The sequence below is a fragment of the Phoenix dactylifera genome, chromosome 16 (assembly GCF_009389715.1).
Source record: "Phoenix dactylifera cultivar Barhee BC4 chromosome 16, palm_55x_up_171113_PBpolish2nd_filt_p, whole genome shotgun sequence".
NCBI classification, from domain to species: domain Eukaryota; kingdom Viridiplantae; phylum Streptophyta; class Magnoliopsida; order Arecales; family Arecaceae; genus Phoenix; species Phoenix dactylifera.
In genome coordinates, this window is record NC_052407.1 from 980,149 (window position 1) to 994,936 (window position 14,788).

At 37.7% G+C, this 14,788-nt stretch overlaps 1 protein-coding gene across 3 annotated transcripts in view; it reads left to right on the forward strand.

The window, feature by feature from the left end:
• Positions 1-14,788, forward strand: part of LOC103720100 (inositol hexakisphosphate and diphosphoinositol-pentakisphosphate kinase VIP2-like) — a 65,836-nt gene that overhangs the window by 20,904 nt on the left and 30,144 nt on the right. For all 3 annotated transcript variants that reach the window (XM_008809649.4, XM_008809650.4, XM_008809651.4), the window contains 5 exons: positions 6,707-6,865; positions 7,170-7,212; positions 14,213-14,295; positions 14,525-14,587; positions 14,683-14,757. In XM_008809649.4, the coding sequence (XP_008807871.2) occupies positions 6,707-6,865; positions 7,170-7,212; positions 14,213-14,295; positions 14,525-14,587; positions 14,683-14,757 (423 nt within the window). The remainder of the gene's footprint in view (positions 1-6,706; positions 6,866-7,169; positions 7,213-14,212; positions 14,296-14,524; positions 14,588-14,682; positions 14,758-14,788) is intronic.

Consider the following 14,788-nt stretch of genomic DNA (forward strand, 5'->3'; position numbering starts at 1 on the left):
AACTCATCCTTCATGGCATCTAACTAGAGAGTGGAATGCTCTCCATTCACAGCTTATGAAAATGTAGTAGGATCATCCTTAGGTCCGACATCAGAATCAGACTCAGTGAGGTATACAATATAGTCATCGGGAATGGCATGTCTCCTTATTCTTGAGGATCTCCTTAAAGCCATGGTTCCGCCTTCCCGAGGTAACTCGGTCGGCTCAGACTGCACTGGCTCAATAACCTCAGTTTGAACCTCTTCCTGATGAACATGTTGTTCGGTTGTACCTCAATATCCCTTACCACAACCGAAGGTCCTCCAACTGGAGAAAGTAGATCCTGTTCGAGTGTTTCCTCAAATTCAATCCGACGAGGATCAACACTCCCACTAGGCTCAATATCCTCAAGAAATCTGACATTTATTGACTCAACAATTTTAGGGCTATGAGATGGACAGTAAAATTTGTATTCTTTGGGCTTAACTGGATAGCCAATGAAAAAACTGCTGGTTGTTCTTGAATCCAACTTCTTTATGTGAGGATTATAATTCTTACTTCAGCTGGACAACCCCATATGTGTACATGATTTAGACTAGGCTTTCATCCTTTCCATAATTCAAAAGGCATTTTGGGAACAACCTTAGATGGAACCCTATTTAAAATGTACACTACAATTTTAAGAGCTTCACTCCACAAGGACAGGGCGGACTAGAGTTACTAATCATGCTTCTTACCATATCCATGAGCGTACAATTTCTTCTTTCAGCAACACCATTTTGTTGTGGTGTGCCAGGCATAGTGTATTGAGTAACTATACCCTCACCTTCAAGGAATTTCGCAAATGGTCCCTTCATTTGTCCCTTTTCTATGTACCTTCCATAATATTTCCCTCCTTTATCAGATCTTACGATCTTGATTTTCCTTTCACTTTGATTCTCTACTTCTGCCTTATAAGACTTAAAAAGCATCAAGTGCCTTAGCCTTCTCATTCAGAAGATAGAGATACATGTACCTTGTATGATCATCTATGAAACCTCTGACCATTCAAGCAAGGAGTAGAAATAGGTCCATAGATATCTGTGTATGATTTCTAGATTTTCTTTGCTCTTTCTTGAATCTTTAGAGGACTTAGTGGTCTGCTTACCCTTTATGCAGTCCACACAACTTTTGAGATCAGTGAAATCAACAGTCGGTAAGACTCCTCTCAGTAACCTCTTCATTCTTTCTACAGAGATGTGTCCCAATCTCTTATGCCATAGTAGAGAAGAACTTTCGTTCAAAAGGTTTCTTTTAACACCAACTGTATGTTGGGACATATAGTTTTGCTCAAAGTCGGAATCTAAATTTATTTTAAATAAATTATCAATCATTGAACTAGAACCAATAGGAATTTTATCAAGAAAAATAGTCATTTCATTTTCAAATAAAAACCCATATCCTTTTACAACCAATTGGGAAATAGAAACCAAGTTTCTACTAAAATCTGGTATGTAAAAGACATTGTTTAAATCTAAAACAAATCCCGATTTCAAAACTATCCGAAAAGACCCAACCGCCACAACTCGTGAACGACCTTTGATTCCAGAGAAACCCATTGTTCACTTGTTGTTGGCTTCCTTCGATTGAGAAATCCCTGCAAAGTATTTGCAATATGGATTGAAGAACCGAAGTCAACCCACCATGAATTTTCAGGAGCATTAGTGAAATATGATTCATGACACCCAAGAGAGATAGATATACCTTTCCTTTCGAGCCACTTTTGGTACTTTAGGCAGTTTTTCTTGACATGACCCTTTCTTTTGCAGTAAAAATAGTTAACCTTATTGTCATCAAATTTTAGTGGCGCCTTGTGTTCTTTCTTTTGGCCATTCCTGCCTTTCTTTGTCTTTCCTTTATCACGAACAACCATGTGAGCCTTTGCAGGTTGATCGTGCTTCATCCTTTTCTCTTCCTGAACACACATGGCTAGTAATTCATTGATTGACCATTCTTCCTTATCTGTGTTATAGGAAATCTTGAAAGGTTCATACTCGGACGGGAGAGAGTTCAGGATGAAGTGAACCAAGAATGACTCAGACATATCTGTCTTTAGAGACTTAAGCTGAGCAGCTAATTAAGTCCCTCATCTCCATAATGTGCTCGCGCACGCCCTTCGAATTGTCATAAGTTTTGGCTGCGAGCTTCTTGATCAAAGTACTCGCCAAGGTTTTATCCGATCGAGCAAATTGCTCTTCAACGGCCTTCATAAAAGCTTTGAGAGTGGTACAGTCACTGATAGCACCCCTTATGCTTCTACTAACTCGAGATTTAACGAGTAGTAGTCCCAAGCAATTGCTTTTCTCCCACAATTGGTACTTTTCAGTGACACTAGACGCATCCGTATTTGTGGGGACGGGTGGAGGGTCCTCACGAAGTGCCAGATCAAGATCTCTATACCCCAAGGTAAACTCAACAGCATCCTTCCAGTCAAAAAAGTTGTGATTATCAAGCATTGGAATGTATCCACCATTTTCGATAAAAGATTTTGGTACAATTGCAGTAACCAAGGAAAATATCTTTAGTATATGAGACATTTTCTTAAAGCAAATTCTCACCTACTTGTGGGCAAAGGTTGCAACAGCATGGATTTACTTTACTTTATTAATGGGACAAATAATTTAAAACATCAACGAATAAAGATATCCACATCTGTGGGCAAAAGGATAAATTACCGTCAATGCTCTTAAATCCATTTTCCCATTCTAATTAAATCACAGGAAACTAATAAATTCCCTATGGGGACAAAATATTAATAACCGTGACCCAATCACAATTCAATACCGGATCCTTATGATGTTCAATCTAGATGTGATTTTCCAAAACTATTAGGGCGCTGTGGCTGGACCCCTAATAATAATAGTAAAACACTACTTCATGGTATTTACAAAATAATTGCTTAAAAACCTTTGCAATAATCGAGAAGACCCTCTGGGGTCTGGGCAGTAGAGCACTTTCATTCCGACTTCCATAAAACGAAAAGCCCGGCCAACCAAAAAATTAATCCTGACTTCATAGCACAGGTCCGAGAATGACAATAAAGTCACCAACCAATAAGAACAACAGATTCACAAAGTTAAACAAAAACATTGTTTGCCCCAAACACGGTTAATTTTGAGCAAAGAACCCGTTGAATTCCAGCAACCGAAATTCCAGTCGGCTTTAGAAACAAGCCCAGGATCCATAATGGAAGTTTAAACACAAAGAAGAATTCGTGCGGCAAGAACAGAAAATACAGTTGCAAATTATCCCATCTTCACCGATTGAAAGTCCACTTTGGGATTCAATAGAAATGCAAAAATAACCCATTCAGATACATGCATACACTTGGATTTTAGGAACAAGAAAATCCAAAGTATGTCCGAGCAAAACCCAGAAAACCATTTACCTTTCATGCTTCCAGCCAAGAGAAATCAAGCCAAAACCGTGAGAAACCCAATAGCATTCTTGCTGTGAGAGAGTTATAGCTTTAAACAAGGAAAAGATCGAAAATGGTGAAAGACAACCCGGAACATGTTTTGAGAGGAAAGCTTCAAAAAAAAAAAGGGGCGTTGTCTTTCACCGGTAACTTGGCTTTTGGGTTTAAATGATTTTCTCGAGTAGTAAAATTAATCTCGAGATAAAATAAAAGACAATATTCACTTTATGCGTGTCAACAAGATATGATCCCAGGATATTAAAAATGCATAGAGCAAATCTCAAAAGTAACAAACACCAGACAAGGAGGCTTGCTCTGATACCAAATAAAAGCCTTAAACATATATAAATAATCCGATATCATATATAAAGTAGCGGAAGTAGGAACGTATACCTCTTGCCATAGTGAATGTCTTTTGTCTTTTAAGCTCCAGCGTTGAAGTCCCGATCAAGATAACTCGGCAAGAAACACTTTAGTGAGAAAAGGGACTTCTAGTCTTTTTCTAACCTTATGGGACGTACTGATGGATGTACACAAGCCCTTTTTATAGGCAAGACCAAGGACCCTTGATTCTCTATTGTAATAAACATTAGCATTCAGTCCATCACAGAATACTAACAGACACTGTACGGATACGTTGATTTCGGTTAACTCCATAACTACCTCATAATGATGTTTATCCAACTCTTCAGTTTATCAAGAAAGCTGTACATGAATGTAGTGTGGGGCTACCTTAAAGGATAATTATCAATTAAAGTTTACAATCTCTTCTCTCTTTATGTTTCTAGTCTAGTCCATTCGGGGCGGGCCTGGGCACTAGTATTATCCATTGGGTTGGGCTCTTCTCCATATTTAGGCCCGAGATTGGCCATTTTTAGGCCCGAAGTTATGCTCAGGCCAATCTCGGGCCTGACAATTTAGCCTGGTATTAGACTGTGGCCCTGTCTTGGCAAATGCTTAGGTTTACGAAGGAGCACGATCTACTAGTTTCTTCGTGATTTCAAGGGCATGATCATGACTCGAAAATGTTGCTTTTACATTTTCTTTTTCTGAATATTCCCATAGACTTGATAGCTCGGTTGCATTTTGTGCTGAGAAGCATCAAGATAATTTGATTTTATATGGGCAAGCCTATTTAGCCTTAATTTTGTGTGATAACTACTAGGCAGCCATTTTTGTTTAGATCTAATCTATATGACGTGCATCAGACTATTGGTATAATGCAGATGCTCACGTTGTGCTGGTGGATGTTCATATAACTTATCCTACTTGCGAGGCTAACAAATGGTCCACCTTCTTATTTTTATTTTTGTGTCGGGATAGAGGCACAAAGACATGGTTCGCCGTACTGGCTTGAACCAGGCAGTATGGAGCATATCATACTGTATCGGTATCCTGTATGGGCGATGTACCGACACTCGATATGTCAAAAAGATTCTATACTGTACCATACCAACACAGTGCCAGTGTGGTACCAGTATGGGGTCCGGTACTGATATGGCGAATCTTGCACAAAGGTGTTCATTCAATGAGAGAGGAGTATCGGTGCAGCCTTTCAAAAAAAGGCTACATCATATATCTAAATTTAGCTTTTTAGATGACAAGATGAACATCTGCATACACCCAATCTTATTTTTACATAGTACCTATTTGGTGGTTTTTTCCCTCCTCAAGAAGAGAACCAAATATTTTACTCCATTTTTGCAGCACCCTTGGAGTTCTTTTTATTTGAGTCCTCAATTGAAGAAATTAGTGTTGATGCCATTTTTGTGGTAATATATGTGGAGGCCCACATATGATGTATGTAATATGTACACATGGTAAGATTCCAGACAGCCTAGTGTTGTCAAAGGCACTCTGGGCACTTGCCTATGAATCCAGGCAAGGCGAGGAAACCTCATAGTGCTTCAACAGTCTTTATGTTTGGTAGACTTACTGAGGTGAGCGCCTAGGAGGCTACGATGAAGTGAGAGGCATTCAGGCAAGCGCCTTTCCAATGTTTGGCACTATTGTTCTGGTCCCCTTTTTGCCAATTCTTTTAGAGACTGCTGGTTTTACTTTGAGGGGCATTTTGGTCTGTTGGGCTCTTTTTAAATAAGGGATTTATAGGATGTGAAACAATTTATTTTTTTGTTTAAGTTTTGTTTAGAAACATCAAACATGTTTTATGAAGTGATAATTCGATCATATTTGAACTTTGAAGCTGCTTTAGGATGTCTACTAGTTTATTTTTTCTGACTCTTGCCTAGAAACATGTTCACAGAAGTGGTATTTTGATGTGATGTTTTGAAAGATGTGAATATGATATCTAATGTTCAAGATGATTGTGATTTAGAATGTTGAAACTTGAATGGATGATTGTATGATCAATGGTGCTTATATTGTTTTTAGATATAAATAAAACCTATTTCTAATGTATCTGTAGAACTTTTCATAAATTAATGCCATGCTTTTTCAGGCGATGCCTTTTTGGTGCCTAGCACTTTTGGCATTTTTTTTTTTTTTTTGGTGGGGGGTGGGGGTGGTGGTGGTGGTTGTTGTCGGCTTAAGGGCGCTTTTGGCTTTTTGACAGCCTCGTCCAGCCTGACCTAGAATCAATCGGAGCTAGCTTTGGAACTATGTTCTATGTATGGGTCCAGCCCGTCCATTTTATGAGTTTTTTTTTTAAATTTTCGGTGTGGTCTGAATCAGATCCAAGTTTTATGGATTAGACCCAGTTTTCAGATTCCTGCTCTTGCATTCATTTGGTCTTATTGGCTTTGCTCATGTTGATGCCGTAATGCTATGTCTGTAGTCAATGAAGCCCAATAATATTTAGGTGTAGTTTTTGAATATAGCCAGCTGCCAACCCATGCTTCCAGATTTCATGTCCATGTCAGGCCTTAATTTGGTGGGGTTCATGTCAGACCTGTATCTGTGCAAGTTACTTGCTCTAAAGGACTGATTGACGAGTCTCTTTATGCATTGTACAAATGAAATGACATCAAATTAAGGCTAGAATGTAACTGATCTTGGTCGATCAACTGACATTGCACTCTTGTCAGCTACACTGGAGAAACTACCAAATGTTCTCGTATAAAAGTCTATTGGAAAAATAGTTCTACATAATGTTATTTTGCTTAGCTATTGGCTCTTTCTCTGCTTGATTTTGTACTTCTGGGCATTGATCCTAAATTTTCTTTTTATCTTTTAGCAGAAAAAGTGTTGGAGAAATTTTCTAGGCTAACAATTAAATGTATTTATATGTGATACCACGGTGTTGGTGCCCAGGGTGGATATTTCTCAGGTATTTATCGAAAAGTGCAATTGAAGCCACTAAAATGGGTTAAGGTTCCAAAGAGTAACGGTGATGGTGAAGAAGAACGCCCTATTGAAGCTTTAATGGTCCTTAAATATGGTGGTGTTCTTACTCATGCTGGTAGAAAGCAGGTAATTTCTTTTAGGTTTCTGTCTTTTCGCATTTCCCTCATGAGTTCTGGCCTTGAATCCTAACTCAATTGCTCAATGGAGCAGCTAAAAATGACCTATATACAAAACTGTCTTGACTGCAGTATATGGTTCTTTTCTAGCTGTGCCAGTAAGTTGCACTTCAGTGAGAGGTGATAGGATGTCAAAACTCTGAGGATTTCTTTTTTAATTCCAAACCCTTGTACAAAGTAAACATTACGTGGGTCTGTTTTCATGAATATTCATGATTTTATGTGAGCCATTTCACTCTTGATTTTTGAATCAGGCAGAAGAGCTGGGAAGATATTTCAGAAATAACATGTATCCAGGTTATATATCTTGAAGCTATATCCTATTTCCTTTTGATAAAAAATGTACTTTTTGTACTTATCTCGTTATTATGAAATAATCTGATCTATTTAATCGTAAGTCACTCTCCTAATGAGCTGCCCCTTGCTATCCTTTGTTCTTTGTGTTATTAGCTGCATGCATCTCAATTTTTCAGAGCATAGAAGTTTGGTCTCAGATCAGTTGAGCCTTTAAGGCTAGCGAAAATAGTTTATGCTGGAGTCCCTTGATTAGATTATATTTTGTGCCATGCAATGGAACCTTAAGTCTTTCCCACTAAATTTGAGGGTGAATATTTACAGGGGGTGCATTTTAAAATAAAGAAATAGAGTTTAGTGCAAACATATGACTTGGATGACTTGAAATATCTGTTTCACAATGTTTGCAACGTCCATACCCATTTCACTAATAATTCTCCTTGTCCAAACATCAATTTCATGGAACTCTGATTTTCTAGCAAATAAGTAGAGTACATATGTACAGTCTTGATGCTATAAACTAGAGCAGATCCTTTGCTTGTGTGAAGCTGACGATAATGTCATTCTCTAGTGGCTCTGATGGTGATGATGACATGTACTTATCCTAGTTTAGTAATTCAAATTTAATAACAGTAACAGTGATTAGAATTAAAACACAATGCATACATCTATTACATAAGGTCGGTGTGAGGGGCCCGTTGCAGCCTGTTGCTGCAAATTAGAGTTATTAATTTTTTAGAATTATTTTCCAAGTCATTTACCTATGCGGGGAATGTACGTGATCAAGTTATGCAGGCGCATGGTCGAACTTCTCATGCAGGGTCCAAAACATAAGGGAGCTCTATTCAGTAAGAAGATTATGGTCTTTTCGGCCTGTAAGCAGCCACCATAAGTTAAAATATATTGAAAAGTGGACTGCATGAATTGATTTTTACTGATGTGGCCTCTCCTTTTTTTCCTCGCTCTCCATCAACATTTGAAATATCAAGTAACAAACCCATACCGACTGGGGGGGGGGGTTTGTTTATCAAGTAACAAACCCATACCGACTTGGGGGGGGGGTCGAGTAACAAACCCATACTGCCATATCACATGCCATATTGACAAAGTCTATGGATTAATATGCTTTTGAATAGCTATACAAGCTGCTACAGCCTATCCTGGCCTTCAAAATTATTTTTTTTCTAGTTTCTTATGTTTTATCGTATTCATGCTATTTTTGCAACATATTTGTTAAGAGTATTGACTCAACTACCCTAGACATCAATGTATGTTGCAGTTTTTGAAGTGGTACATAAAGTTAACAATAATCATATTTATCCTGAATTTTGCTAATTGGTCATAATCTACAATCCATGATCGGTGGAACCGTCCCGAATCGCCCGTTTCGGAGTTTCTTGAGCCATACGGGCGGCGGACCGGGAAGGATTCCGCCAAGCAAACCGAGACGCCGTTGCCAGAGGAGGAGAAGGAAAAAGAGAACGCGGAGGAGGGAGGGAGAGGAAGAGAGGCCGGCTCAGGGCCGGCTAGCGGAGGCTGGGGAGCCTTCGCGCAGAGGAGGCGGAGGCCGGGGGACGCGGAGGCGGTGCTCTGCCTCCGGGCCCCTTTTATTTTTGCAGATTTAAGTTGAAGTCGACAAACCCATTGCTGACTTTACTTATTTTTTTTTAAATATTTTTTTAATTTCGCAATATTTAAGGAAAGTCTGCAAATGAGTTGTGAACTTCACTTAAAAATTACAAAATTTTTTAGCGGTCGGACCCCTGTTTCAAACGAAACAGGGACCTAGCTGCAGCCTTCACCTCTTGCTCGGGTGCTGGCCTCTCTGCCTTCTGCTCGGGTGTCGGCCTCCGCTGGCTCTCCGTCGGCCTCCTTCTCTCCCCCTTCTCTCTCTTTCATTTCCTCTCTCCCGTCCGCTCTTCCTTGCCTCCTCTGCTGTGTCGATACAGGCCCGGCACGACACGATGCGAACCCGTACCGACTCGTGCTGTCGAGCAATCGGTACGGTGTTCGATAATGACATAGCAGACTGTGCTACAATCATTACAAAACAATTTGATCAGTTCATATCAAATAAAAACTATTATATTTTTTTTTCTAAATTTTCAGTATATATGATCAAAAAAGCAAATTGTATATGAAAAAGGATGACATCTTGTAAAAGCGTTATATCTTCAATTTTATACTATATTTGATTTATGTAAATTGCTTAATAATAGTAAATTACAAGAATCTATAGATTTAGTAAATCAAAATTTGTTTATATTATTACAATCCTTTAGTCTTGCAAAAACGTGTTAGCTCCTAAAGAAATATCATTCAATTTTCTAGACCATGGAGTTTCTTAATAATTATCAAAATCAATTTTTCTAAATATATTGTTATAATCTAATTTTTGTCAATAAATTCCTAATTTTTTCAGTCCTAGATCCTTTTTTAGATTGTCATATATGTTTAGTTAAGAAATTGATATTTATATTAATTTTGGTAGTTAAGCTTTCAATTGTCTAAAATTTCTTAACCAATGAAGCCTAGTCTTAGATCTTGGTGGGACGTCTCATGGGACACCGGGAGGGTACCATCTCGAGTATTGGGGCAAGACTGTCCTGCCATTGTCCTAATGTCCCTATTGGCATGTCTTGTGAATTCTGCCCAAGTGTTGAGATGGGGCGAGATGGTGGTGCGTCTCATTCCATGGACAAATCAGGACAGCCCCACCCCATGAGATTTAAAATCCTTTTAAATAAAGATGTAAATTAGTCTTAAATGTAATTAAATATTTAAAATTTAACTAGCCATCTAATCATTATAGTAATTGTATAAATTTTGGGATATAATCAAGCCAAAATGTTAGTTAAATCTCCATCTCCACTCCCATGGAGTATTACTGCATGGTTTGGCATATTCTAGGATGTACTGGTTGAACTGGCCAACCGGGTTTGTACATACTAGGCAGTATGGGTCTGGTACACTTGCCTTTTCAAGCCTTGTTGTACATATCCTTCTTCCTTGTATTTTTGTTTTCGGCTCTTCTACCTTCTTTGTTTCGTTCTGATTATTAGACAACATGACCGACTATTCCGAGCCGTGAATTTGACTAGGTTGAGATCCACTCATCAAAAGAAAAGCTCAAATAAACCTGATTTGATATTTTTGATAAATAGCAGTCATAGAGCTGACTCCTATCATTTGTAACATAGCTTGATGGATCGACATTTATTTTGTTGAAAGATTTGGCTTATAATGGATTTACTTATTCTCTTGACATATTTTGATTCCTAGAATCACAAGCGAATTTTTTTCCTGTTAAGCATTTAATAAGTTGGTTTCAACTTTAGCTCAATTTTTTGTTTTTCATACTTGTATCTTACTATGTTTATTTACATCATCACCGGGGCCATCCAGCCTTATCCCAGCTACTTGTTGTCAGCCCTACGTATCCTCCTTTTCAAAGTATTCCTATTTAATGCCACGTTGGTAATATTTCAAGCTTGCCCATGTCTTTCCTCGAAACATCCATCCCATGTCACCTTAGGTTTTCCTCCTCTTCTACAATCTTCAAAACAAATTAAATACCTTTTATCATATGTATATATACATGCAATATATAAAAACAAGCACACAGCCCTTCTTCTTTTGTTTAAATTTTGTTTATTTTTATTGACACATGTTGCTTGTTGCTAGGCAACAGTTGTCTTTGTTGACCTGGTCTTGAAAATTATATTTAGATTTCAAGTCAAAATTTCAGGTGGCTCAAATAGCTTTAGATTGTAACAAGATTGGTTGGGTTTGATTTAGTCTAGTATGACTAAAATGACTTGGCAACTCAAAAGAACTTGCACGAATCATTCTGTTAGAGTTTAATGTATTCACTTATCTAGGTTCATTTTTCTTTTTAATTTCGATAAGCCAAGAGGAGTTTAAAACTCTGTATTCGAAGCCATAATTTTTTTCATTGAAGTAATTTTCTTATATATCTATGCTGGTAATATAACCTTACTGACAATAAGAAATGCCTTGCATGGTGATATAAAATCATAAGTTGTATGATTTGGTGGCCCTTATGCTATCTTACCAATTTGAACATCTAGATTTTACACATACGGAAGCAATGTTTTTTCAGTCTTGGTAGTGGATGTCGTACCTGTAACTTACCGATATGAGTCAAGTTGTTTGTAATAAGCCGTCGTACCAACATATGCTACATTTTTGGAGTTGAGACTGCTGTGGCACCATGTGTCGGTATGAGGGTGTACCAAGCACCTATACCATACTAGCAGCATACTGGATAGGGATGGTATTCTCCATACAGCCAGTACAGGTTGGTACTGCAAACCCTGTAAGCAGTTTTAAGAATGTGCTTTACCCTCATAGTTAGGACTAATTTTGGGTGGCAATTTACTGGATTGGCTTGATTTACTCTAATTTCATGTCTAAAGAATTCTTGTTTCGAGCATCTGGAGTTGGCACAACCATATATCATGGCGTACATAAACTTGGACTGATAATTGTTGCTATATTCTAGGCTTGGACTGAGCTCAAGTAGACCTCATTCCGAACAGGTCCAATCAATTGACGCTATGAAAAAAGAAAATTGTGGGATGATGTGAACAAGATCTATGCCTACTTGGAGAAAAGAGTTAATGAATGTGATAGTAAAAATTACTCTCTTCTCTTCAAGGTATCCAGCAAGACAAAAGAGAGGAATGCTGAGTACCCTCTAGGCATCCATCAAGAAAACTAGACGAAGGGATAATCAGAAGAAACCTATCTTTTGGAATGATCAACCTAGTGTCTAATAGTGGAGGTTTCCATGCACTTAATTCCAGATCAACCCAAGACCACTGAAGATTTTAGATAGAACAAATATGAAGCTTAATTCCTGGAAATATGCTACCTGTGGAATGCATGTTGGCATTGTTGGGACATGAATCCTTGGTTCTAGTATTTTGCAAATTCTTTTCTATATTCACATAACTGCTCATGAGCTTCCAATATGGAAGCTTTGTTCCACAATATGACTTTTGGTGAGTCCATTTAGAAACTCCTTACCTCGTTATGGTCCAAATATCATGCTGTTGTGGCTGGCATGGTAGACACATTGTTTCATATGGTGTCGACACTTAGCTTGCACCTGCATAATAAAATAAACAATTCTATTAAAAAATTTGCAAACAATATTCTTGGATATAGATAGAGAAATTATTATTTAGGATATGCATGTACGAGATTGGACTTATTTCTGATTGTCAGATATATGGGATGACAAAATATCTGAAGAATAAATGTAAAACATCCTTAAGTGTGCTAGTATGATGGCATGGACGTAGAACACCAATTGACTTGTATTTAATCACCTCGAAGCTCCGAAGATTTGTTCCTAGAGGATATGAACCTACAATGCCTCTTACAACATAATTTCTTTGATTTCAATTTTCTATTTAAATTTAAAGAAAGAAAAATTGATTTTTTAATATAAATATGAAAGATGAAAGAAATAATTCCTTTGAGGCAAAATTTTCTTTTTTTTTCCTCGAATAGCTCGGTTCGGGGCTTATTGACCCGTACGGAGTTGGCACTGGTAGAAAAACACCATTTAAGGTGGTATAGGTCACAAATCGGCCATTACCGGCCCATATTGAGCTGAACTGTACCGTTCCGCCTGGTGCCACTCAAAACCGGCATGCATACTGTACCATACCATCATGTACCAATCGTACCAGCTGGTTTCAGATGGTACATAATAAAAAGTGAAAAAAAGAGCTCCGGAGTTCTCCGTATAGGGTGTGCAGCGTACCATACTTTATGAACTAGTAACATATAGGTACTGATAATGTTTACCATTTCGGCATTGGGTCCTGTACCGGTGCTACATAAGCACTGTCGGTATAGTATGATATGTAATTTTTTCGACATACGAGTATTAGTACACCACCTGTACCAGATACCAGTACCGAATCAGTACGGTAAGGTACGCTCCATACTGCCCGGTTTGGGCCAGTACAGCAAGCCATGGGTATTGGCATGGTATCTGTTACTAAGATTGCAGATCTTGCTTTGAGTTGATGTGGAATGATACTAGTGTGCCATTATCCACCAGGTTTCAACTCGTAAATGAAAAATCCTAAAAAAATAAATGAGCGCCTAGACCTTCTAGAAAAAAAAGGGAGAAGGATTTTGTGGGGCAGTGTTGATGTTTGTGTCCCTGCATATCAGCATATATATCATGCTATTGGAGTACCCCTTATTATTGGCTCTGAGATCCCATAGTATGGGTGGGCACATGGCAATACAACATTGTCTAGCTAGTTTTGTGCTGATAACTTGTTGGTATGATGTGCATCATTGTTATTGTACAATAAACCTTAAACCAAGTGAAATGGCTCTATGGAAATTATCATACATCATCAGCTATTGGCAGGTCTCTCTCTCTCTCTCCCTGTTTTTCTTAAGAGCTTAGTTTTTCTTAGATATAATATTTAGTGCTTTTAGCTGTTTTTTATTATGTTTTTTATCCCTTTGTTTCTGATATACATGTAAGTTATTTTATTTGTTTGTATAACTTGATAACTTGCCTAGTTAACTAACCCAAGTCAAATAATTTGGAGTGGGTGTGCCATGATTTGGTCATGAGTTTTCAACCTCGATTAGAAGCATTCTTTGAAGGATAAAGTGATTGAATTGAGATGGTTTACTCATATCTCAGAAAGGCATGTGTGGCTTCAGTGAGAGGGAACACTCCGATCCAGTTTAAGTTACAGTGGATAGGACTACAAATTGTAGTTAGGATCTAGGGAATAGGATCTGGAAATGCTTGTTGTGATATTTGATGCCATTTTATGCAAAAATAAATAGCAAAAAGGAAAGATTCATGTAGCTAGATCATTTTTTCTAAGCAAATTATGTTCACAATGATTATTTATAGTATACAAATTTGAATAAATTGCATACTGTATGGTTGTTAACTTGACTAATTTGTTCATAAAATTTCTTTGAATTTTAGGTGAAGGAACTGGCTTGCTTCGTCTTCATAGTACCTATCGACATGATTTAAAGATATACAGTTCAGATGAAGGCCGGGTTCAGGTACAACTACAGGATAGTTTGAAAGTATCAAATTTTCTGCTGATTTTTTTAACACTTTGCTTGTCATTGTTATCTGTGTTTTAGTTTTTCTTGTGTTTGTCAATATCATTTTTTGTTAATGATTTTCAAGGTCTTTGGAAAAGGTGAGTCCTGCTGTCATGCCATGCAATGCATAAGACTTTTTTTGAGAAGAAATATATAGTGCTTATCAAAACCAATTTTCTGGCAGATGTCTGCAGCAGCATTTGCCAAAGGGCTTCTTGATTTGGAGGGTCAGTTAACTCCAATTCTGGTTCGTTTTCTTTTTTTTTTTTTTGTATTTTTCATTGTAAATTATTGATAATAGTTTATTAATTTTACTTTTATCTACCTTTTCATGTCCTTTAGGTTTCACTGGTTAGTAAAGACTCTTCTATGTTGGATGGACTAGAAGATGCTAGCACGGAGATGGATGAAGCAAAGGTTTGTTTTCTAATATAGAAATGCTGATTAG